Here is a 27,813-nt window from a genome sequence, read left to right on the forward strand (position 1 = left end):
AGTGAATGATGCTGGAAAAGATTGGCATGTCCAACTTAATCCTACACTTTGGGCATACAAAACAAGTATCCACACACCCATAGGAGCTACGCCATATTCATTGGTGTATGGATCAAAGGCTATCCTACCTACTGAGGTAGAAATTCTGTCACTCAAGGTATCATTGAAAGGCCTCATTCTAGATGAGGAGTATCGGGTCAACAAACTGCAAGAACTGGAACTGCTAGATGAGCATTGACAACATGCTTTCGATCATATCAAAACATATCAACAATGCATGTGCCAGAGTTATAATCACAAGGTAAAACCAAGAGCATTTCAAATCAGTGACTTGGTACTAAAGAAAATCCTCATAATCAACAAGATCGGGAAAAGAAGGGCAAGTTTGAACCGAATTGGCTAGGTCATTTTGTCATCATATCTACTTACGGATCATGGGCATATCAGTTATCTACATCAGAAGGGGACCTGTTTGAAGAACCTATTAACAATGTGCATCTCAAAAAGTTCTACACCTAAGTTATCCAATGCATAGATAAGAGAAAAAAAAATGGAAAAATGGAAAAAATCAAGAAAAATACAAAAAAACTCAAAAAGTGCAATAAAAACAAGTAGTGAAAACCTAGCAATAGGCGATATTTGTGATAGATTGTCTCTTCCATCTATATGCACTCATATCACATCTTTTTGCAGTAAGCCTATGGCCATCACAACTTTGGTAAACACATATCAAAATCTTAGACATACTTAGCGTAGTCACTGTCCTTAATTATCCAAACAGTTATCCACATAAATCTCTCACCCTGGCTTGGTAATCAATGTATATATATAGATTGAAAAAGTGTCCATAGCTGGGGGGAAAAAACCCTAATCCCAGTAGGGGCATTTCACTTTAGTTTTAATCAAACAGGCATAACGCATCCCAAACAAAGATCAAAGCATACCAAAGAGACAAATGTCAACACTAATCGTCAGACTTGAAATCAAAATCACTGTCAGAATCTACATGAAACACAACACGATGGATGATCTATTATGAATCATGATTTGTTTACATTTAGCATGAAGTTTTGACTGTTTGTATCTTGATTTCTAAACTATTAGATCTCCTAAGCGACTCAAGGATGCACTGAGCTAGAGAAGCAATGAAGGAATACTCTCTCTCTCTCTCTCTCTCTCTGTGTGTGTGTGTGTGTGTGTGTGTGTGTGTGTGTGTGTGTGTGTGTGTGTGTGTGTGTGTGTGTGCATATATCCCTCTATCTATATCTCCCCCTCCCCCTCTCTCTATATATTGAGCTATTTATCCCTCTCTCCCTATCTCTCTTTCACTACCCCTCTACTTCACTCCCCTCCTCCAACTATCAATCTCCCTCTCCTCCCATTTCCCTCCTTTCTTCTCCATCACTCCCCTCCTTCTCCAACTATCAATCATGCATTCGGCTTTGCTCCCGCACTCCATTTTTTCTTAGGTTATTTCAATTTTTAATATTTAATTCATTAAGTAATATTAGTGTAATGAGCTTTTGCTTAATTATTTGATTTCATTCTCAATTAATTAATATAAGTTCATATTAATTTAAAGAAATTATTAAATTGGACATAAAAGGTGTGCTTTCTTACTTAATTTAGCAATCATGTAAAATCCTATTTTATTCATGTGTATGATGAAGTTCCATTAGAATAGTAATCATGCATGGCGAGAGATTTCTAGAGGTTGGACCATTTTGTATTGTCAATTTCGATATCAGATGTCATACTAATTATTTTAACATATTTTAACACAACATCATAATTACGACGTTTAAAATCCAATTAGTAGTAAATAATTAAGCAAAAGCTCATTACACTAATTTTACTTAATGAAATAAATATTAAAAATTAAAATAACCTAAGGAAAAATGGAGTGCGGGAGCAAAGTTGAATGCAAGAGTTATGAGGAGCAAGAGCAAAATGATAGGAGTGAGCAGAATCATGGCACCGAGAAAGATTGGATCCCAACAGACAATTGAGGCAATAGGCTCAGGCATCCATGGCTTGGAGAAACTAAATACAACAGTTGGAGTGAAGAAGTCTGGAAAGAAATCTCCATGGAAGGTCTACGCAGTCGAGCAAAAAATAATATATCTATCTCCATCTCTCCTTCCCTCACTCACTCCTTGTCTATCTATCTATCTATCTATCTCTACATGTCTCTCCCTTTCTCTTCAAAACTCTCTCTCTCTCTCTCTCTCTCTCTCTCTCTCACACACACACACACACACACACACACACACACACACACTCTATATATATATATATCCATCTTCCTCTCCCTCTTCCTATATATCTCTCTTTATCTATTTGTCTCCTTCTTCTTCTCTCACTCTATCTTCATCTCTACCTCTATCTTCCTCTTTTTCCTACTATCTTTAAACATGTCTGTCTTTCTCCCCCTATCCATCTTCATAGACATCTAAATCTAAATCTCTATCTCTCCATCTTTGTTTAATTCTCCCTCTATCTGTATCTCATTATCTATCCATCTCACTAGCTCTTATAACTCTCCATCTCTCTACCTCTCTTTCTATATATCACTTTCTAGCTCTATTTTTATCTTTCTATCTCTCTCTTTACATATTTCTCTTTCATCTATATCAATACCCTCCTCTCTCCTCTCTGCATCTCTCTCTCTCTCTCTCTCTCTCTCTCTCTCTCTCTCTCTCTCTCTCTCTCTCCTTCAAGAACCAAGATGTGCAAGAACTATGCGAATGATTCCATATCCAACATAATTTATCCACAAGGGAATGGCCAAGAAGAGGCCTCAAACAAAAAAATCCTAAAAATCCTCAAGAAGACAGTGAATGATGCTGGAAAAGATTGGCATGTCCAGCTTAATCCTACACTTTGGGCATACAAAACAGTATCCACACACCCACAGGAGCTATGCCATATTCATTGGTGTATGGATCAGAGGCTATCCTACCTATTGAGGTAGAAATTCCATCACTCAAGGTATCATTGAAAGGCCTCATTCTAGATGAGGAGTATCGGGTCAACAAACAACAAGAACTGGAACTGCTAGATGAGCACCGACAACGTGCTTTTGATCATCTCAAAGCATATCAACAACGCATGTGCCAGAGTTATAATCACAAGGTAAAACCAAGAGCATTTCAAATCAGTGACTTGGTACTAAAGAAAAATCCCCACAATCAACAGTATCGGGAAAAGAAGGGCAAGTTTGAACCGAATTAGCTAGGTCATTTTGTCATCATATCTGCTTACGAATTAGGGGCATATCAATTATCTACATCAGAAGGGGACCTGTTTGAAGAACCTATTAACAATGTGCATCTCAAAAAGTTCTACACCTAAGTTATCCAATGCACATATAAGAGAAAAAATAAAAAAAAGGAAAAAATCAAGAAAAATACAAAAAAATCAAAAAGTGCAATAAAAACAAGTAGTGAAAACCTAGCAATAGGCAATATTTGTGATAGATTGGCTCTTCCATCTATATTCACTCATATCACATCTTTTTGCACTAAGCCTATGGCCATCACAACTTTGGTAAACACATATCAAAATCTTAGACATACTTAGCGTAGTCACTGTCCTTGATTATCCAAACAGTTATCCACATAAATCTCTTGCCCTGGCTTGGTAATCAATGTATATATACAAATTGAAAAAATGTCCACAACTGAGGGCAAAAAACCCTGATCCCAGTAGGGGCATTTCGCTTTAGTTTTCATCAAACAGGCAGAACGCATCCCAAACAAAGATCAAAGCATACCAAGGAGACAAATGTCAACACTAACCGTCAGACTTAAAATCTGAATCACTGTCAGAATCTACATGAAACACAACACGATGGATGATCTATTATGAATCATGATTTGTTTACATTTAGCATGAAGTTTTGATTGTTTGTATCTTGATTTCTAAACTATTAGATCTGTTGAGCGACTCAAGGATGGACTGAGCTAGAGAAGCAATGAAAGAATATGATATTCTCTCTCTCTCTCTCTCTCTCTCTCTCTCTCTCTCTCCATATATCCCTCTATCTATATCTCCCCCTCCCCCTCTCTCTATATATTGAGCTATTTCTCCCTCTCTTCCTATCTCTCTTTCACTACCCCTCTACTTCACTCCCCTCCTCCAACTATCAATCTCCCTCTCCTCCCATTTCCCTCTTTTCTTCTCCATCACTCCCCTCCTCCTCCAATTATCAATCATGCATTCGGCTTTGCTCCCGCACTCCATTTTTTCTTAGGTTATTTCGATTTTTAATATTTATTTCATTAAGTAATATTAGTGTAATGAGCTTTTGCTTAATTATTTGATTTCATTCTTAATTAATTATTATAAGTTCATATTAATTTAAAGAAATTATTAAATTGGACATAAAAGGTGTGCTTTCTTACTTAATTTAGCAATCATGTAAAATCCTATTTTATTCATGTGTATGACGAAGTTCCATTAGAATAGTAATCATGCATGGCGAGAGATTTGTAGAGGTTGGACCATTTTGTATTGTCAATTTGGATATCATATGCCATCCTAATTGTTTTAACAAATTTTAACACAACATCATTATTATGATGTTTAAAATCCAATTAATAGTAAATAATTAAGCAAAATCTCATTATACTAATATTACTTAATGAAATAAATATTAAAAATTGAAATAACCTAAGGAAAAATGGAGTGCGGGAGCAATGCCGAATGCAAGAGTTATGAGGAGCAAGAGCAAAATGATAGGAGTGAGCAAAATCATGGCACCAAGAAAGATTGGATTCCAACAGACAATTGAGGTAATAGGCTCAGGCATCCATGGCTTGGAGAAACTAAATACAACAGTTGGAGTGAAGAAGTCTGGAAAGAAATCTCCATGGAAGGTCTACGCAGTCGAGCAAAAAATAGTATGTCTATCTCCATCTCTCCTTCCCTCACTCACTCCCTATCTATCTATCTATCCATCTATCTATCTATCTATCTATCTATCTCTGTCTGTCTGTCTGTCTGTATATCTATCTATCCCTCTTTCTCTCTCCATCTCCTTATCTCCCCCTCTCTATCTCCACTTCTTATTGTCTCTCTCTATCACTTTCTCAATGTCCCCCCCCCCCTCTCTCTCTCTCACAATCTATATATCCATCTTCCTCTCCCTCTTCCTATATATCTCTCTTTATCTATTTGTCTCCTTCTTCTTCTTCTTCTTCTCTAACTCTATCTTCATCTCTACCTCTATCTTCCTCTTTTTCCTACTATCTTTAAATATGTCTGTCTTTCTCCCCCTATCCATCTTCCTAGACATCTAAATCTATATCTCTATCTCTCCATCTTTGTTTAATTCTCCCTCTATCTCTATCTCATTATCTATCCATCTCGCTAGCCCTTATAACTCTCCATCTCTCTACCTCTCTTTCTATATATCACTTTCTAGCTCTATTTTTATCTTTCTATCTCTCTCTTTACATATTTCTCTTTCATCTATATCAATACCCTCTCCTCTCTCCTCTCTACATATCCATCCATCTCTCTCTCTCTCTCAACGCCCCTTGACACCCCCTCGTGCCCCCCCCCCCCCCGTCTCTCTCTCTCTCTCTCCCTATTACAAACATAACATGAGTCTATTGGTAATGGAATATCATTATCTTCTTGATTTAAAGGTTTTGTTTCACTTGTCTTTGGATCTTTGAAGCTATCGCTTCTCCATTTAGACCTTTTTTGGATCTTTGAAGCTATCACTTCTCCATTTAGACATTTTTTGGATCTTTGAAGCTATCACTTCTCCATTTAGACCTTTTCTGTACAAAAAACATCATTTGCCAAATGACCTACCAATTGACCTTATCTAATGCACAAATGTATAAAAAAAATAGATTAATTTTTTTCTTGATTGATCTTTCACACCTCTTCGACGTACCTATTGCACACCAAAGTGCAATTGCTAATTATATTTTCATAGAACAATAATAATTAATTTTAAAATTATAATTAAATTTATTTGAAACTAAAAATTATAATATTATTTTATATTTGAAAATGAAATTTTTATGATAAAATAATTTATAATAAATATATAAACTATACACCAAAAAAAAATTTGAATAAACAATTTTTAAAAATATTTTTCAGACGCTGTAAAAATACGGTAGAAAGACTATAGTACCATTTCTTCTAAAAACACAATCGAATAAATGAATGAGCGGAAATTTAGGAAATACGGTGAATAAGTATTAGGTAAGATTTGTTCTTTAAATCCCAATTTAAGCCTTTGAAACATATTACATAATTGGATCACATGACGGGGCTCCTGCGAATATTAAAACCCCTGGGAAAAACCTTGACATATACCTAATATACCTAGCTTGACAAGCAGTACGACCTCCGCTTCTGGAAGCCGGCCTCAATTTTTTCTTATCCGTTCCAAGCGGAGGGGCGAAGAAGAAGAAAAAACAATGGCTTTTCCAGCTCCTACGCTACCTGGTCAGCTGAAATCCTCTGTTGTGGCAGCGCCAGGGCTCTTACCTCGCTTTGATCGCAAATACACCTTAAAAAACAACAGGAGGCGGAGGGCAAGAGTTGTGTTAGGAGCAGCAAATTCAGAAGAGGCGTCGTGTGAAGCAATATTCGGAGGACAGAAAGAGCTTTCGGGGCCGGAGAAGGTTCTACAAGGCCTCTCTGCGCCTGCTAGATATGGAGCCTGTGCTGCAATTGTAGCAGGGGCTTTGGCAGGGGGATATGCTGTTGGCTCCACTAGAAACGCTGCAGTGGGAGGGGCTGTAGCTCTTGGACTAGCAGGCGGAGCTGCCGCCTATGCGCTAAACTCCTCTGCCCCCCGGATTGCTGCTGTAACTGTGCATAACGCGGTCGCTAGTTGCGCTCATCCTACTGACCTCACCAGCGAAGCCATAAATTCCATACTTCACAAGTAAGCAAATTTATCATTTATCAACTTTTGTTTTAATATTAATTGTTCTTTTTAGTTGGGCTTTTATACGAATGTGCTTGGTCAATTAATTTTATGTAATGCTACTCAAACTTACCTCCTTTTCTATGAACTGAAAGCTATTCCTTTAGTCCATTTGAATTGCTCCAATATCTTTGCCCACCATCATGGCGTTCATGTCTTTCTTTGTCCGACCTTTCTTTTATTCTTTAGATTGGTTTAATTAGAACGTCTCTAGATCACATAAGTTGCATATTTTCTAAAAATCTTTGTATGGAAGTGCTATGTTTTTTAATTGTTGTGTTGCTCTTCCCTTTGCTTGTGAATGCACCTTGCTGATTTGCTAAGTCCTTCCTTCCTATGCACTCTAGTGCAATGGGATTGGGTGCATGCTTGGACTTGGTCTTTGGCTTGGCCACAGGGATGTAACAACCACCCCGGGTCCAAATCAATTTTTGCAATTTTTTCCTATAGCAGGCATTTTGTCAAACATTTGGCATACGTTTATCGAGAAGTATTACTGATTGCAATGTTAAAACTCCCTTGCTGGTTGGTTGGCTTAGAAATTGTCTGGTTTGCATTTCAAGCATAACATATGCAGATTGAAAGATTTGTCAATGATAGATTAATAATCAGAGAGGATTAATTTCTGTTGCACCAATAACATTTGCTGTTACAGACTCACTTATGCAGCAAATTAAAGTTTAGTACTTGTTAGATGTCAAATTTTGATGTGGGAACTGTTATCTGCAAACAAACTATCTTTCAGCATAATCAAATCTACCAACGACTCTGGCTGACAGCAATACTTCTCTTGAATCCTTCGGCAATTCATAGCATGTGAAAATATAGTTGGTGGCTCTTTTAGACTCAGTTCCTTGATCAACAAATTGTCTTGCTTTGCTGATGGTTGCAGAATTGAGATTTCTACTTGTCTTTGAATTCTCCAAATAACTTCACGAGCTGCGTTGTCTTTTTTTTTACTCCTATTCATGCACAACACATTGATATGGGTGATTGGGTGCACTCCAAACAGCTTCCAGACCAGTACTGTTCTTACTTCCCTTGAGACGACTAGTATAGGACTCCCAAACTGTAACCAAAAACCTCGTGTTCTTCTTGGAACCCACTTGTCTTCTAAGTTTTATGGCAATATACCATGCTACAAGTTCTCACGTCTTTGCCCAAGTTCATTTGCTTCAGGACTTGGCATCTAACATTCATTCACAAATCACCTGTTTTTGTTTTTCCCTTTAATTCCCACAACTTTTTTCCCAAAGCCTAGTGAACTGAGTTTATCCCTTGACTCCTTACTTTTATCATTGTTGGCTTCCCTTTGTGAGTGGCAGTATTAGCATGGGTCCAATGAACTCCCTTATCGCGTCCCACATACACTCGAGTGCCAACATTGCTACGATCTGTTGTGGTATTAACCAATAGGGGCCAGCTATGAAAGGCTTATGTTTCCTTCAAAATCAGGGATTTCTAAACTCCACGGCTCCTTCGTCAGATGCGACAGCTTTATAATAGATTAGGTTGACTTCATTGACCCTTTCATGTGCTACGTAGGACTTCTAGAAAGTAGCACTGGAAGTTGGAAGTTATGTTGGCATGAAAAATGGCTTTCAAGCCTTCATATAAATTAACTGTCCTTTAATTAAATTTCTTATAATACGAAAAGTGGGACGGCTAGGGTAAAGCCTAACACTTTGAATAAACATTATTTAGTTTCTCTTCACGACACACACACAGAGCACAATTCTTCATCTTGCCCACAACATTAATGAATATAAATTTGCCTGCAAATCTGGTATAATTAAATCTGCAAATCTGACATTTGCTGGAAATCTTGCAAACCTTAAGATTCCAGCTACAAATTAGCTAGGGTAGATCTCTTACTACCCAAACCAATCTTTTCTGTAGGGGTTTCTGTCCCAAGCCTCAAAAAGCTGAACAACAACTCAAACTCCCACACAAGGTTTCATCAAAATGAACAAATTAGAATGATTGAAAACGTACCACTTCAACCCTTTTATAATCTTCACAGGAACTTTCGGGAAATTATAATTTAATATCACCTATATATTTGATAATCTCTTTTTGCTCAATAAAGTGACTTTATTTTATAATTTCCTGTTGATTGTTAAAGTCACTTAAAATATCACTTTTTTATAACTAATTAATACAAGTTGTCCTGATTTCACTTTTTGACAACTAAAATATTAATTATTCCTGCACATAGGTCCAAAGTTGCGGATAAACACTTGGAAAGTTGAAATTGCTTGCAGAAGGAACCAATGAACCCATCATGAACTCATGAACACAACACCATAGTTAGAACTCCAAACCGATAAGGATGTCGCTCTCCAAGAAAGTTGGAGTTCACTAGGGATTCTAGAAAGGCCAAAAGAGGGAGACTACAAAGGACTTGTGCTGTTATGCTGGTGAAAAGACTTACCAATAGGTGGTTGCTTTGTCAAAGATAAAAAATGTTCCTAAGCCTTTTGGAAAGCAAAAACAATAGTAGAAAGTTTAAGATGTACAAAAGAAATTTGTTGGTTTTCACTTACAATATGCAAGCTAAAATATCCCTCCAATTGTGACTGAAAATTTCAAGTTTCTTAGTCTCAACTTTTCTTTCACAATACCTAAGGTCCACATTCCCTTATACTTTGAAAGGACGTTTTGCTGAGGTGGTTAGTGTTGTGACCTTTTTCCACACATCGCCCCATTGCTACTGGGGACCCTCTAATTTTCCTGCTTTCTAGGGTTTTGTTAGCGTCCTGTGACCTTTTGCTGCAGTTTCACCAAGCCTTGTCCAGTTCAGAGCATTCCAGGCCCTGACGATTGAAAGTTAGTTTTTGCAAGTTATGTGATTCCGAAGTATGAACACCACCAGAGTGCTTAGAGAGACCAAAGGACAAAGATCGCAATTGATTTGGACGAATTTGGACAACTTTCTATTTTTAGAAAGTTTGCTTTTTTTGCTTTTTCCTATTTTTTAGGAAGTTTCGTTTTTGGCCTTTTTAGCCCGATCCCCGGTATGGCTATTTTTATAAAGTTTTTCCTATTTTTTAGGGATGTCCGCTTTTTGCTTTTTCCGGGATGCAAACCTAGGGTTTACACTTGTACTACTGACCAGCTTCGACCGGAACTTGAAAATTCCAAGTTTCAATCTAAAAAGCTAAATCCCTAGATTTTAGGCTTTTTGCTTTTTCCGGGATGCAAACCCAGGGTTTACACTTGTACCACTGACCAGCTTCGACCGGAACTCGAAAATTCCATGTTTTGACCTAAAAAAGCTGAATCCCTAGATTTTAGGCTTTTTGCTTTTTCGGGATGCAAACCTAGGGTTTACACTTGTACCACTGACCAGCTTCGACCGGAACTTGAAAATTCCAAGTTTCGATCTAAAAAGCTAAATCCCTAGATTTTAGGCTTTTTGCTGCTTCAAATGATCCACCTAAGGATGGATTTCAAATTTCAAGTTAATTCGGTTAAATTAGATTAAACTGTGAAATTTTGAAGTTTCTCTAAAAATTATGCTAAGTCTGGCTAACAAAGGTTTTTGAAGTATTTTGGTAGGTTCAAACCCCACCACGATGCAAGAGGGGCCATGAAGGAGCAACCATCAAAGTCCGCCATGTATGCATTGGAGGTCATGTAGGAGGCACCACCAAAGTCTGCCCAACCATGTAGGAGTACTCTCCAAAGTTCGCCACTGTCTTGTAGGTCATGTGGGAGACACCTTCAAAGTCCGCCCAAGCATGTGAAGAGATAGAAGCCCAAAGTCCGCCATGAGTTTGGAGGCCATGGGTGTCATAGCCAAAGTCTGCCAGGATGATGGATACCTTGAAGGTGCCTACTCCAAAGTCCGCCCCACCTAGAGAGGCCATGGAGGAGTCAACACCAAAGTCCGCCAAGGTAAAGGAGGCCATGTGGGAGCAAGGGTTAAAGTCCGCCCCAATGCCTTAGCCAAATTTTCACTTTAATGGAGGCCATGAAGGAGTTCTAGCCAAAGTCCGCCATACCTTGGAGAGGTTGGCAAAGTGCGCCAAAACTTGAAAATGGAAATTCAAAATTCGAAAAAATCCACCTGCACACTAAAAAATCAAACAAAGATGCCAGTGATGTCACTAAATCCACTGGGATTTTAAAATTAAATCCAAAATGAAGAAATATCTAAATAAAAAAAAAATCCTCAAAATAAATCCAAAATGGAAAGTTTTTTTTGAGAATATTGAGAGAATATTAAAAAATTATTGAGATATTAATTCAAAATGGAAAGTTTTTTTTGAAAGGGAATATTGGAGGATTGATGAATATCTTCAAACTTAAATCAAAATGGAAAGTTTTTTTTAGAATTAGAAGTATGAGTTGGATGATTTTAGGGGTTTTGCTTAAACCTTGTCTACAAATACTTCATTATCAAATTCATTATTACACCAAGAAGTTCAAAACTACTAAGGAGAGATTAGTAAAGTATGTCAGTTTGAAGATCATCTGGAGAAAATTCTAGATATTGCTGGAAGTGGGATAATATTTTTGGCAGAAGGCTTACAGATTTATGGAGAAAGGCATCTTTTCTGAATTTTCTCAATATTTTGGAGAAAAGTCTAGCCTTACTCCTATCCAAGTCAAAGGTGAAATTAAAATTGTGAATTTTTTGAATATTTTCCAGAATTTAATAAATGATTTTTTTGAAAATTTTGGAGAAAGAAAATCAATTTTTTTTGGCTAAGTATGAAATTTTTTTGGAAGTTTTGACACTTGGTGGTAACCACAACCAACTTTAAGACTGAAGGTTTTAAGGTGAAAATTCGATTTTTATGGCTAAGTATGAGAATAAAAAAAATGGAAAATTTTCCAACACTTAGCCATTTCACAGCCCCGTTATTTTCAAAACTTTGCAAATCATTTTCTAACTTTAAAATTTCCATCGTTTGCTTGCAGGCCCCAAACATTATGAAATTCCAGGTAGACAAAGATGCTCCTCCAGAGTCGAGGATGACTTCCAAGTGGAAGAACATCAGCGACACCAACCTCAGACACATCAATCTGAGGGAGTTTAAGAAGCAAATGTTTGGTCTGGACAACCTTGTGCCTACCACCATTGCGCGAAAAATGATGAAGAGTGGTATCGTGCACGCTGCCGGCTTCCTCCCCACCATGCAGTGCAATGAACTAGTAGTTGAATGTGCCAAACACTACAACCCCATTAGTAAGGATATTGTTGCACCTGATGGAAGAGTGTTGGAGAATGTCAGCGATGAGGCCATCAGAGAGGCCTTCAGGATCCCTGAGTACCACAACGCAGTATATATGACCAAGGACGAAGCTGACAGTCTGTACCACGATCACCTGGAAGAATATGATGCCATAGTTAATCATTCCTGGCTAGACAAGCCGAGGAAGGGCGCCTCCAAACTCCAGAGAAAGAGCCTAGTGCGAGCATACTTCAAGGAGGACATTGGGGACATGATTGTCTTGCTCAATAGAATAATAGGAAATCCTCAGGGAGCTCCATTTGAACCCTGGATGTATTATTTCATTAATGAAATAATCAATGGAGTAAAAATGATAGACTGGGCCCGTATGATCAGCGACAACCTAGACAGCCAGCTAAAGAATCTGGAGGCGAATAGGACTTTCTTCATGAGTTCTTACTTGTTCTATTCTTTAGCCAGGACCTACAGGTATAGAGGTCTCACTTGTAGAGGAGAAGTTGGGAACAAGGAGAACCAATTTCCGGTATATGATTGCTATCCCCAGCTCCATATGGAGGAGAAGTTCCATTTCAAAAGGGTGAATGATACCTTCTTGATGCACATTACCCAGACCCTTCAAGGTGGCCTGCACCAGAGGCTCTCTCAAGAGTCTATGGACTTCATCGGTCGGTTCGGGTGTTGGTACATCCAATATCCGAAGTTCACTTACCTCCGAATTCAGGGATTCTCTGGGCCCCCATACAAGCTTCTAGCTTACCCTACCAACCGAGTGGTGTTGCTCGAGGTTGTGAGACAATTGGAGGAGTATATAGTGATTCAAAGGGATAAGCAGAAGAAGGCAGGGACATCCTCACTTACAATTGGTAATGGGCTGGAAACATGTCCATCATCATAGGCTGCAGCTACCGCTGAGAAAGAACTGGCTTGGTATCCCTTCTACCAATACAAGGCAAGAAAAGATTTCGATCCATTCCATAGGATAAAGAAGATCGAAGGGACAACGTTTGAGCACAGACTGGATCTGGAAGACTACTGGGCTAATGCAGCCGATAGTTTCGAGATCCGGAAGAGGTTCTGGTCAAGAATTCCTTTAAGTATGGTGAGAGCAACGGAAGTATTCAAAGTTGCCGATCAGGTAGAAGAAAGCCTAGAACTTCAGCAGCCGGGTTTTGAGAAGATGAAGAATGAACCTTTAGTCTTGATAGATTGGACAGAGGGAGAAAAATCAGATCTAGCAGACCTCATGAGGTCGGTGGTTGAGTACTCAAGGTGGTGGGCGTCTGAAAAGACAAAAGAGTTGAAGGCCAAAGGTGTGGTTCTAACTTATGAATTAATGGGAGTAGATTATACTCTGTCCGTCCATCCTTGTACCTCTGCCGGTGATGCTCGGAATCCAGAAAGTGTTGGATCTCGAAAGAGAAAGGAGTTGGGTGGAAGCTCCACAAAGTGCACGGGGAAAAGGGCTGTAGGTGAGAGAAGAGAATCCAGCGAAAGTCACTCCATCCTAAGTACTGCTTCCATTGCGCCTGATCAGAGTACAATTGGGGAGCAAGAGATGAACATCTATGTGATTGATGATGAAATAAGAGTGCTTTCCTAGCCAGTTGAGGAAGTGGTGGAGAAGGTCTTCCGAACTCCAGACAAGGGGCAGATTGAAGCCCCTACAATCTTCTTGGATGGCATACCAGCGAACCCAGGAGAAGCAGACGATGAGTTTGATCGGAACACTGTAGAACAATCAACCATTCCTGATTGGCTGAGAGCAAGGATAAAGGCCAAGGTTCCCAAGGATGCCCACTCAACCGAGGAGGTTACCGCAGCATTCCTGGAGAAGGTGAATGACTCGCTATAGCTAAACCGCCCAAACCAGCCAGGAAGTTTTCCCTGATTCAGAGAGACAGTGTCGGATTCAGGACAGTCCAGATAGCAGTGCCCAAAGAAGGGAAGACTAGGGACAATGTCACCGCAGATGACTACAAGATTACCACCATAGAGATGGGTAAGCCTACCTAGGACCAGAAGATCCAATATTTTGATGACTCCTGCAACGTTCTAAAGACGAGGCTGGCTCATGAAAAAGAAAAGAGGAAGAAAGTGGAAGAAGAGAACCAGCAGTGGAAGAAGTATGTTCTCCATCTTACCAGCCCGCTCAACCATGAAGTCCCGACTACTCCACCACAGCCTCTTCAACAGGGATCAATGAAGGACTATGATGATATGAAGGGATCATACACTCAAGAAAAGGAGTGGATTTCAGACGCTGTGATACGTGCTGACACCCTGGTAGAAAACTTAGTATCAACACATGAGGCAACTTCTTTGTTGATTGATCGTATCCAGGATCTAGCATCCAATTGGGAAGAAGTGGATGAAATTCAGAATGAAATACTCCCTCACCTGAAGGTTATCCGAGGCATGTCAAAGAAGAGCTTAGTGGATGCAGGCATCATACAGACAGGAGACAGGTATGACTTCGGCAAGTGGTACTATGCTCTGGTCACTAGGATTGAGGTTCTGAAGAAATCCGAGACCAAGTGTTTTGAGACAGAGGCAAGGGTTAGAGAGATCCTGGGCAAGGTATTCCGTGTGGCGTCAGAGATCTGGCAGAAGGAAAGCCTAAGGGAGAAGCATTTACAAGCAGAGAACCTGAGAGCCAGGATTTAGGCAAGCTTCTTCCGAGATTCAGGGATGATTAACAAAGGCGATCTTTCAAAGATTGCAAACTTCCTCTCCATCGATGACAACTTCCTCACCCAAGCAGTGGAGTGGGAAGGCATCCTTGCCACATGCGTCGACGATGTGGATCTCATCGACTTCCAGATTGGTGGTTTGCCAAGTGTCACCATGGAGGAGGTCAAGCTCGTGGTGTCCAGATACATTGAATCTCTGAAAGAGGAAAGTGGCCATTCACCTCAGTAAAATTAGCAACTGTGCCACTTGTCACTCTTTCATTTGCTTGAACTGATAGTATTTCGGGAAACCCTAATTAGGGTTTAGGACTTTCAATCTTGGCCCTTGATCACTATTTGTTCTCGGCCATTCATTTGTTTTTGAGAAACTATATAAGGTTGCCTCCTCTCATTTGAAAAGGGTGAGGTTTTTGATGTATTGTTGCTTAAGGTCATTTCCAGATAATATATTGCATGTGCGCTGCTTTGTAATCTCTATTATTTGAATGATTTGCATGGTTTCAATTGCCTCAACACTTAGTTAGAAATAATTTAGATTTGCTTTCATTGTTGTTAATTTGAATGAAGGATTTGATAAGTATCAATTGATGGTGTATTTCCGCTCATACTTTTGGTAAATGGATGATTTCCATTCTACCGTGCAAAGTTAGTCTGAGCCCATCCCCTGTGCATCCCAACATCTCGATCATAAGCACAACCCATTGAAGATTGCACCGGCCTTGTGTAGTTGTCCCTAGTGTGGCGAAGCAAGGTTTGGTTTCTCGAAAGCACCTAGTTGATACCGTTTCCGAAATTCGTAGGATTAGATTAGCCTTCCTAAACCCTATCCCTTTTTCCCTTTCTTTTGAAAGTCTAAATCCCAGAAAATTCCCCCAAAAAAGAAGAGCCTAAAATTGCTAAATCCATCTAAGTCCAGCAGTTCAAGATACTTGTCAAACGTAAGTCCCCCTTGAAATTTCAGCATACACTACCCAAGAAGCTATTCCACGAAAGTCGCTTGTTCGCACATATAGACCTTGGAATCAGTAGTGATTTTTCAGGAGAGGATAGAATACCTTCGGGTATCCTATACTAATGTTTGGTAGATGATAAAACAGACACCAACATAAAATGGTGCTAGAAGGAGGGCAGAACAATTGACATCTAGATTCTATCAATTTATGCTTGAGGGAGTAATTTTAAGGACTTTTTAACCCTCCTCTCAAGCGCAACATAAAATGGTGCTAGAAGGAGGGCCTTACCAAGAGAACAACTTTCTAAACAGTTGGACTTGAGATCATACCAATTCATACTTGTGAGCTTACCCAAAGCTTTTAACCCTCCTCCTGCACACAACATACAAGAACATTAGGGGGATTTTATCACTATCAGATTCCTAAAAGTTACTTATTTTTGGATAGTAGATATGAGGCAGCATGGTATTGCCACATGAAATCCCATTCAATCTGCCTCTCGAACAACCTGAACAAGGACTAAATCAGTCCTACATTACAGATCAATTGCGAGCACTTGCTTGGAAATCCAAAGTAAATTACTCTCAGTTCAGGCAAGTAAGTCACGTTGTTGCCAAAGAAGAAGAAAAAGGAAGACAAATAGAGATTGTGATCAAAGAAAATCTAGAGAGACAAAGGATTTCTACCCTTCACAAGCAAGTTCTGAAAGAAATCCTACAATTTTCTTCCCAGTCCACTAACATGGTAAGAGATGGGTCTGCCCATCAATCCTCCTGAACCAGGAAGAGACCCCAAACCAGTGATACAACCAGATTTGAGCTTCAACAATGAACAAGAAGACATCATCATTGAGTTATATAGCTTAGCCTGGTCTATGAAAAGAAATTATCTTGACTGGTGTCGAATGTGCTTCGTCCTAGAAGAAGAAGAAGAGATTACTAACCGCATCAATGCACGAAATCAGAGAGAGCAAGAGGAAGCTAACCCAGCCCCTGAACCTGCTCCTGCACTGCCTCTGCAAGAATAAAAGCTACGCTAGATCGCATAAGTTCTTTCTCCCCGGATAAGTTTCAAAGGATCCTCAGATCAGCACAAGGTTCATCCAAAGAGTTCGTAGAATTGGAACGACCCACCAGATCTAGACAAAAAAGAGAAGTTTCGCCAGAGAAAGGAGAGAATCAAGCAGAAGAAGATAGACCAGAGGTGGGAGACATTTCCAATTTATTCCAAACCCCCTCCCCTCAAGTCCCAAGCACTTCGCCTTCAATCTCCTTTACACCAATTGCCCAACAAGTTCAGCCAGTGATTTCCCTAGCAAACATCCCAATGGCGCGGCGTCCGGCCAATGCATCCCCTATGGTCTTCACCGCCTATAATGCAATGCCAAAGAGCCCTGAACACTTTCATTCTAGGTTTCATAGTGGTGACCTAAGTCGCTCAGCTGATGAACATATCAAGATTTTTGAAGATCTCCTGCATAATAGAGATATCCAACATGAAGACGTGGCTTGTAGGTTGTTTCCTTACACCTTTGACGAAGAAGCCTCTCACTGGTATATCCACCTGCCAGTTGACTCCATTCATAATTGGCAAGAGATGAAAGATATCTTCCTAGAAAAATTCAGATCGCCAATCTCTCCATCTGAATTATATCGACAGTTTGTGGAAGTAAGAAGACAAGAACATGAACCTATTAGCACTTTCAATAATAGGTTTCACAAAGCATATACAAGACTAAGAGATCCCTACAACCTGAATAATGCTGCTGCACTGCCAGTTTGCTATGCAGCATTGGATCGCCTCACTTCCATGTTTGTAAAAACAAAAGGCACCCCCCCAACCAATTTAAAAGAAGCCTATGCTTCAGCTATTTCAGTCAGCAATGATCTGGAAGTAGGTGCCGCTACAGGACCCTTGAACTATCTAGGAAATCCCGCTGCACAAGGACAAGTCCAAAATATCAATAGAGCATTGTCTCAGAATACTCCAGTGATGAACCCAATTCCTATAGCCAGTAATCAGTTGGTTCTTCACCCTGGAGATCCTGTCTCACAAGTACCACTGCTGCAGCCGTTATATCTCCAAAACGCGACAACTTCCAGTCGGACCTCAGAGGAGAAAGAAGAAATGAGGGAATTAATCAATCAAGTAAAGAAACTGTCGGTGGAGGTAACCTATTTGAAAGGACAGAACAACCAAATGTAGAGAAATTATCAAGGGAATCATCCAGGACAAGGTTCTTTCGGATATACAAGAGACGGTCAAAATTTCCAAAGAGACAGTCAGAACTACCAAGGGAATAATCAGAATTTCCGAAACAATAATCAAGTTCCCTAGAAGAGAACATGGAATACTGGGCCCAACAACGGTACTGTACCATCCCCTTTGGATAGCCAACCTTTTGCAGATAGTCGTCCCACAGACAAAGTATTCCTAGCAGAAGTTGCACTATTAGGATGGTGTAGGCTGCACAGTACTCATCAGCATTCCAAGTTACAATGCCATGAATTCCAGGTAGCAGCAGATATTTTCCAAAGCGAGAGAAGGAATTCAGGAGCAGAAGAAGCTCCGCCGACTGGGTATGAGATTGTTCCTGTAACTAGATATGATCAGGCTTTGGTCATAGAAAACGTCAGGTCCCCATTCCAGAATGGTTCATCATACCAGCCTAGCCAGAGATTCCCACCTGCGTCTGCTAATAGCCTCGTGGAACCGCCACAAGGTCAAGTTAAGCCTGAAGTCCAATTAGTATCGAACCAGCCAACCACCGTCAATGGCTATAACTTCCCCCCATTATATGATAGTGTTCTAGTTGAAGGCACGAGGGAAGTACAAGCATTCCAACAAACGTCCGGAAATCAACCTCGTGTATACCAAAGGAATGCTCGATACAATGAGCCTTTAACCACATCTATTCCTCCCAACAACTTTTAGACCCCACCAAACCCCACCAAATCCCAATGCTACCAATGCACCAACACCTCCTAGGGATTCTCCTGAATATCACCAGCAGAATGTCCAACCCAGTAGTTCAAAACCTGTCAGTTCCCATCAAGTTGACCAAAGGCGACTAACAGATCCCCAGCTAGGGCCCGCTCACACCCAGACAAAAGACGGCCCTAAGGAGGAATTAAAGAGGCTAAGTTCATTTGTGTTAGAAGAATTCAAAAGGATAAAAGTCAGTCTGCCTTTTATTGAATTGATGAACATCCATGAAATAAGAGAAACAATCTTTGGTAGTATTACTGAAGCTGGGACACCAAGAATCCCTCAACCAAATGCCGTACACAGAGGAACAGTCAATGTTCCCGCAAATACCAATATTGTGTCATCTGATGCCCCACAACAATCTCCAAGTTTTGTAGGCATGATGCAGACTTCAGTTGAGAACCAGGAAAGCACCACACCAGAAGAAGTCCTCATGGACACAAACATATTCCAGGAAGAAATTCTAGCAAAAGAATTATCACAAAGCTCACACAGTGGGGATTCTCCCTTCAAAGAGCAAGAAGAGGAACCAGGAAAGAACCAAGTAGTTTTCTACCAAGGGAAAGATGAACCTGCTCCATTCCTGTTGTCGGTGAGGATATTTGGTAAAATGTTGCATAATTGCCTAGTAGACTCCGGGGCCTCCAGCAATGTAATGCCACTGGCCGTTTGTCAAAAATTAGGACTTGTTCCGGCAAGGACTAATAAGAAAGTCACACAACTAGATAAGACTGAGGTACCGGTGATGGGAGAGCTCAACAATATTCGCATGCAATTGGCAGCAGACCCGAGAGTGCAAAGTTGCATCGATATCTCTGTCATAGACATCCCAGATGGATATGGCATGTTGTTAAGTAGGGATTGGTCCAGAAGGTTGAATGGATACATTTCCACTGACTTCTCTCACATGTGGTTGCCATGGAAAGGGGTTCCCAATCAAATCAAAATTGATAGTACCCCAAGACTCAGACTAATGATTACAGAATATGGAGAAAATAACGAGATATTGTTCCTTGAAACAGACCTAGGGTCCTATACACCTAAGGCGAATGAAATTCTGACACTACAAACCTCCTCCATAGGGGAAACCAATGTAAACCTTTCCGACTTCACAGTGATGGACGATCCAGATAAAGAGAAGAGATTGTTCGAGAGTTTCAAAGAATTCATATGGACGAACATGTGTCAGAGAGCTGAGATGAGGAGTAAGATTCATGAGCTATTGCTGACCAATTGGTGTCGGGTTCACGACGCATCTCATTCAGAATTCACTTGTAAAGAATGTCACAAAGCAATCACAGAGGTTCGTTGGATGCTACAACAATTTGTAGATCCTGGAAGTGACACCGAGAGTAGACAAGTCCATCGGGGATTCTCCGAGCATCAGCAGAATATAGAGATAAATATGGAAGAAGATCAACTACAAGAGCGTCGGAGAGGCACCTTTGAAATACAAGCTTCACCATCCTATCGCACTGTCGAACAAGAGATTGAAGGTGAGATCAGTCAGATATTAGAAAAATTCAACGAAAATACCATGGAAACTCAAACTCCACCACCCCCACAGGAGGAAATGGAAGAGCCAACTTCAGTATGGTCTCAACATGAAGAGGCAACATGGATCCTAAGGTTTGACGGATCCTACTCCAAAAAAGGGGCAGGAATTGGTTTTAAGTTAACTAGTCCTGACGGGGAGATGTTTCTCATAGCTCGTCGACTTCAATACCCCTGCACTAACAATGTAGCTGAGTATGAGTCGCTAGTTCATGGATTATTGTTCGCCATAAGCAAGGGAGCTAAAACGGTACAAGCCTACGGTGATTCAGAGATAGTTTTCAAGCAAGTGAGAAAGCAATATGTTTGCCATGATAAGAGACTGTCCCATTACCGTAACAGAGTCTGGGATCTTCTGGAAAGCTTTGACGCCTTCAACATCCAGTCAGTAGGGCGAGCAGATAACGAAATTGCGAATATGTTAGCTCAAGCAGCTAGCTCACTGGAACCTCTTACCATAGGAAACATGGATCATCTGTCCATAGAATTGTCACTGGATCCCTCAATCCCAGATAACATCACAAATTTTCAAGTATTCGAAGACGATGGTCAAATCCAAGAATTTTTAACAAGCTCAGACATATTTGCAGCTCAAATGATTGATGAGGAGGAAACAGAAGAGGAAGCAGAGTTGGATGATGACGAAGTTTTGAACTTGAAAACAAATTTCATCCCTAAAGGAATGATACCGTTGGAAAGAATGTATGATCAAGACCAAATTAATGAGATGAAAGGTCATAAGACTAATGGTGACCAATTCGAAAAGGTAAATATGGGGACTGAGGACAATGCCAAAAATGTGTACGTGGGCAAAATTTGTACACCTTTAAATGAGATGTTGAAAAAGGGTGCAAAGATGGAGTGGACACTGTCATCAAAGAAAACATTTGAAGAAATCAAATTGGCTATAGTTGATGCGCCAGTTTTGGTCAGTCAAGGCTACACTAAGCCATTCTACTTGTACTCCTTTGCATCTGAACATTCGTGCACCGCAATACTCACGCAGCGAATTGAGGAAAAGGAAGAGCATCCTATAGCCTTTATGAGCTCGCCTCTCAAGGATGCAGAATTGAGATACCCAAGTGTTGAAAAGCAGGCTTATGCCTTGGTGAAGGCTGTCAAGAAATTTAGGCACTACATATTAAGGAGTAAGATCTTCGCCATTATACCTGATGCTGTAGTTAAAACACTCCTGATGCAGAACGAACTAGGGGAAAGGCGAGGAAAGTGGGTTGCCACCATCCAAGAATATGATGTAGAGTTACAACCGATGAAATTAGTCCAAGGGCAGGCTCTAACGCAGACTATGGCAGTCGAAGGACCTGGACTAATAGAACAGACATATGTCTTGACTGATGTCTCTCAGAAAGAATGGTACTATGATATCATGTCATATTTAACAGACCACAGATACCCCGCTCCCATGAACTCTGCATAGAAACGAGCCTTCAGACTCAAGTGCCAGCGATATATGCTCCAGGGATCAGTGCTCTACAGAAAGAATCATGAAGGTATATACCTTCGATGTGTCGGATACGACGAAGCCAAGAGAATAATAGAACATTTCCATTCCAAGTTTGGAACGAGCCACGGAGGGAGTCAAGCCACTGCCTTTCAAATCTTAAGGGCAGGATATTATTAGCCTACTGTTTTTAAGGATGCCTATGAACACGTAAAGACATGCCACATTTGTCAGGTTGCCGCTATTAGAGAAAAGAACTCAGCAATGCCATTGCAACCAATCACAGAGGTAAGAACATTCGCCATGTGGGGGTTAGATTTTATTGGAGCAATAAACCCACCGTCATCCGCGCAACACAAGTACATCCTGACAGCAACTGATTACTGCAACCGGTGGTTTGAAGCTCAGGCATTGAAGAACTGTACGACAGACACAGTAATCAAGTTCCTTGAAGAGAACATTATCACTAGATTTGGATGCCCTCATGCTCTAGTGTGCGATAATGGCTCCACCTTCACTTCTCTAAAGTTTTCCAACTGGGTATTCGATTATGGCATCACTTTGAAATTCTCATCGAATTATTACCCCCAAGGTAATGGACTGGCAGAGTCAACCAACAAAAATTTGCTCAATGTGATCAAGAAGTTGCTTGATAAGAACCCAAGAGATTGGCATACACAATTGAGGTTTTCTCTATGGGCAGACAGAACGAGAGCTAAGAAATCTCTAGGCACTTCCCCATACCACCTGGTCTACGGACAGGACTCGATTTTCCCTATTCAACTAAGGATCCCGACTCTAAAGTTCATGCAAGAATTTTTGGATCCAGAAGAGCGAGTCCAAATTCGTCTCTCCCAACTGCTTTTTCTAGAAGAAGAAAGAGATCAAGCCCTAGAGAAGTTTGCCAAGTACCAAGGGACAGTCAAAAGATGGTTTGACAGACGAGCCACTACGAAAGCATTCAGGATCTCGGATCTGGTCCTGTATTGGGATAAACCCCACGAACGAAAAGGGGATCATGACAAGTTCGATTGCTTATGGAAGGGACCATACCAAATTGCCAAGATACTGGGAGAGAACGCTTTCAGGTTAAAGACATTGACAGGTGATGACATCCCTTTGCCCGTTAATGGGCAATTCCTGAAACATTATTTCATGCCTTGAGTTCCGTGGTGGAATTCGTTTGTACATAGCTAGGGTAGTTTTGCTTTGGTTGTGTGTGTAGTTTAGTTGTTTTCATTTCCTCAGTTTAGTTTGCTTTGTCAGCTTAGTTGGTTTCGCTTGCTTCCGCGTGCTTTAGTTTAGTAATAAAGAAGGATTCCCTTTGGTGAGAAGGTGATGTTGCTTAAACATGCACACATTGGTTTGACCCCGCTAAGCTATGTTCGGGGTATTCCTTTGATGAATATTTATGAAGAGCTTTTAAAATTTTAGATTAATTGTCTCTAAAGTATCTCGAAGCTAGGACGAACATTTGACTAGAAAGGGAATCATCAGTTGTATCTCGACATTGAGTCTTTTAATCATTATATCTTGTACACTTTAAGAATCCTTTGAGTCATTTTTGACCTCCCATGGTGAAGTTATGGCAAGAAAACATAAGGAAATTCGTCAAAAGTCTTACTTCAGCGCCACTATAATACTCAAGCCCATGGTACGCTTCATTGCCCCTCAAATGAGTTTCTCTTCTCCCTTTTATATCTCATGTTTGAGGGATCACAACTTATCATTTCATGCCTTTTGACCTTTCATTAGCTTTAATCAAATTTTAATTATATTTAATTATATTCTTTTATATTTTAATTTTAATTTTTTATTATTTATTCTTTTGTATTTTTTATTTATTATTTATTATTAAATTATATTTCAAAGTAGGGACATTACATGCTAGGCATCCACCTCAAACTTCAGAATATTTACTTCTGTGATTCATGCGCTTAGGACATTTATCCTTATTTAGCCATGCTTGCTTTGATTTGATTGATTCCTCCTCCTTGAAGAAACATTTTGTTCCAATGGTAGTAAGCTGCCTTCACCTCTTGCTTTTGTGATTTTGGTTACTGGCATCAATGAGACCCTTAAATTGTGTAATGCAAACCCCAAGGAACACTAGATAACTTTGATGCCAGTATGATTTGTAATTAGTTTGGTTTGATTGATGTCTAGTTCATTTACACCCTTCTTATCTAATCTAACCACTAACTTATGGATTTATTGGAAGAATTAGTACTATGCCTATGCATATTTGTTCACAGAGTGGCCATATTGCACAAATCACTTGAAGAATTAAGAATTTAACTAATAAAATCTGAAAATAAGTACTTTAATACACACACAAGGAAATAACCAAATTAATTGTTAAAAAACCTACTTTGTCAAGGTTCCAACAAGTGGTGTGTTGATGCTCAAAATTTCAGGCCCTCTCCTATAGTACTATTACTCAAAGTAAGACAAGGGGCCCAAGGTCTTGAAGTAGGGAGAATGATACATCCACAAGAAGAGGACAATTGTGAACCAACATATAGGATTAGGGTAAATCCTCTTCTTCTGTAGGCTTTGTGAAACCTAGTGGGGTATTCCCTGGAGTCCTGAAGATAGGATAAGAATTGGAGCAAGACTTTGGCTACCATGCCTCGATTAGGAACAAGCCTGCAGACCCCCATTAACAGCGGATATAAGAAAGAATGTAACTGCACACATAGATGTAACAAGTGTTATTCACCAAAAGATGAATCCTGATAAGTCTCTCACACGTTTTGCAATGTCACTGTCACAACCCTTTTGATATCTATATGACACAAGCACATTGAAGATATAGATTTATAGAGCAATGGGCTATAAGGATGAGTAGGAGTTCTACACAGATAAATCTCTAAACGTTTTATTCAAATATGAATTCCATAAGGTATTTCAAAAATGACAAAACTGGTTTGTGTATGTAGGTAAGACAAGGGGAGAAAAGTAATACAGAAATAAAAGAAATGCTCTTAAATGAATGTGATTGGAATGCAAGACAAGATTGGTGCCAAATCCATTTGGAAACAAAGTCACAACATGCAAGAAATAAAGGTAACCACATTGGACTGCAATATAATCATAAAAACAAGGCAATGTTTGCACATCATACATACTTAGTAATCTTAAACAAACCAATAATACTCCACATGCAAGTATTAATCGTGATATAAGCAAAACATGAGGCGCTCAAAGTAAAAGGGCAAAAAATAATATTATTTTCCTTACAATGGTTGACCCATGCTAAATCCTAGTTAAGGGCCGACCTAGGTTTTATTGCATTTAATAATTGCGATTGAATGAGGGAAGCCGACAAAGGCAAAGGGAGTTTAAATAATAAATAGGGGAAGTGATTCTTCAAAGTAGGGAGCCGACTAACTTATGGTCACTTGGTAGTGATTCCCTAATTAAGGGCCATAAGAAGAAGTTATTAACAGTAGCTACTTATTCAAAGGACACCTGATAAACAGAGGTCGTATCTTTTCATTCCACCATGGAGGATATAAAAGTTGGATCCATTCATTTGGAAAAGGCATCCATGAAGGATTAATCAAATTAAAAATAAATAATCTGACTTGGAATTAAATAAACATTTGAATTGGAATCTGGAAACAGAATATAAGAAGTAGAAATCTGATTTTTGGCTAACAACGTTGAATTAATAAGTTTATATATGATATGAATTATGGATTGATCAAATAAAGAATAAGAAATCTGGGCATCGAAGAAGATAAGATAAGTAATTGAGTAAGAAGAAGCAAGCAACTTTAGATACAGTAATAATAATATGCAGATCCATATATTTATCAGCACTGTTAAGATGCTATATAATTCTTTTCATGTTAATGCACTAATTATAGAATAATGCTTAGTATTTATCATACCACATTTTATGTTATCATTCCTACTATTATTGTTAATATGTGTGTGTGTGTGTGTGTATGCATAGTTCATTATGATAAGGTTCCTTTAAAGATTTCATCCAATCTGCTGTCCCATTATGGAGGGGAGAAGGTACATATGAGGGATGCAAGTAGCTAGTAATCCATTCAAGTAGAGACACCCCAAGTGGGGTTGGGAGGCCGAATAGCGGGTGCCATTCCGTGCTCCCGGGCTTGATTGAATGGCTCAAGGTGCCTTGTATGATCCCCTAAGGGGCTTCATAACGAGGATAGGTTGTTGGGAAAATCCTTAGGTGAATCCCCATGAATGTTAAGTAATTATGATAATGTTCCTAACCCTAGTAGGAAAGATTGATTTTATATCTAATATGATTGAGGGATCCCAATCAGGATCTAATTGGTAAATGATATCGCTTTTTTATTTCTTACTGTACTTGGAATTGTGATTTTAGGTCAAAAACTATTGCATATACAAAAGGGGACATTACAAATGGTATCAAAACTTTGATCTTGCCATCCTACAGGGTAAAGATGAATCAATGAACCATTCTAGTCAATGAGAAGGAATCTAACTATACATGTATTCGTGTATATGCTCCGTGTTTGGTTCATACCTGATGAGTTTCTAGTGTGCCTACTCCATGAGTATCTACGATTATTGTAAACATCTTCCTATCCTCATGAGATTTCTATTTTTGGTTGATCTAGAGTACAAGAATAGCCAGAGTGAACCAAAATAGATATGAATTTATTTAGAAAGGAACATTGCATTTAAGGTCATAGGTGTGTGCCATGCATCTAATCATCTTCTCAATATATGGAAGTTCGCACTTGCCTTGTCTCAAAGATATATCCATAGGACCAACCAAAACAGTACTTATGATTACAATTTATGAGATAAAACTGGTCATAAAAAACCTTGCAAATCTCCAATAATTAATAACTCACAGTGAATTAAAGACAAAGATGTATGCTTTGAGGTAATATTAGAGTTGCGCAGCGTAAGCTAATTATATCACAAGGAGAATCTAATGGTTAGCTTAGGGATCCTCACATTGAAATGATTTGGTTAAAACTATCATTGCTTGATGACTAACAATCTCGGGAAGGGCGGACTGTCATGTCCCCACTGTGACATCAAACCCAACATTGAATAAGTCCAAACCCTAGGCGAGAAATTGTCTTAGATAAGACTTCAAAATTTCCCCAAATGCTACAGCTGTTTGTCTACAACAAGACCAAAGTTGTTGCAGGCTGATTTGAAATCTAGGTGAGAAATTGTCTTCGATAAGACTTGACAATTTCTCCAAACGCTACAACCGTCTATCTACAACAAGACCAAAGGTGTTGCAGGCCAATTATAAGTTTCTTTTGAGAATATAATCCCGGAGGAGGTGTTTTCCTTGAGGAGGCATTATAGTATTAATTATGATATAAGCAAAACATAGGCACTCAAAGTAAAAGGGAAAAAATAATTTAATTTTCCTTACAAAGGCCGATGCATGTTAAGTCCCAGTTAAGGGACAGTCTAGGTTTTATTGCATTTAATAATTGCAATTGAATGAGGGAAGCTGACCAAGGCAAAGGGAGTTTAAATAATAAAGAGGGAAGTGATTCTTCAAAGTAAGGAGCCAACTAACCTTGGGTTACTTGGCATCGATTCCCTAAGTAAGAGCCATAACAAGAAGTTATCAACAACAGGTTCTTAGTCAAGGGAATTGGAATCTGGAAACAAAATATGAAAAGCAGAAATATGATTTTTGGCTATCAATGTTGAATTAGTAAGTGTGTGTGTGTCTATATATATATATATATTAAGTGTGTGTGTGTGTGTGTATATATATATATATATATATATATATGATAAGGTTCCTTAAAAGCTTTCATCCAATTTGTCGTCCCATTATGGAGGGGAGAAGGTACATAAGAGGGATGCAAGCAGCAGCTAGGAATCCATGCAAGTGGAGGCACCCCAAGTGGGGTTGGGAGGTTGAATGGCGGGTGTCATTCCGTGCTCTTGAGATTGATGGAATGGCTTGAGGTGCCTTGTATGATCTCCCAAGGGGCTCCACAATGAGGATAGG

At 39.5% G+C, this 27,813-nt stretch overlaps 1 protein-coding gene across 1 annotated transcript in view; it reads left to right on the forward strand.

The window, feature by feature from the left end:
• Positions 1 to 6,257: 6,257 nt before the first annotated feature.
• Positions 6,258 to 27,813, forward strand: part of LOC131042131 (protein TIC110, chloroplastic) — a 191,082-nt gene continuing 169,526 nt past the window's right edge. The window contains exon 1 of the mRNA XM_057975449.2: positions 6,258 to 6,919. Within this exon, the coding sequence (XP_057831432.2) occupies positions 6,447 to 6,919 (473 nt within the window). The 5' untranslated portion in view covers positions 6,258 to 6,446. The remainder of the gene's footprint in view (positions 6,920 to 27,813) is intronic.

The sequence above is a fragment of the Cryptomeria japonica genome, chromosome 9, assembly GCF_030272615.1.
Source record: "Cryptomeria japonica chromosome 9, Sugi_1.0, whole genome shotgun sequence".
Lineage (NCBI taxonomy): Eukaryota > Viridiplantae > Streptophyta > Pinopsida > Cupressales > Cupressaceae > Cryptomeria > Cryptomeria japonica.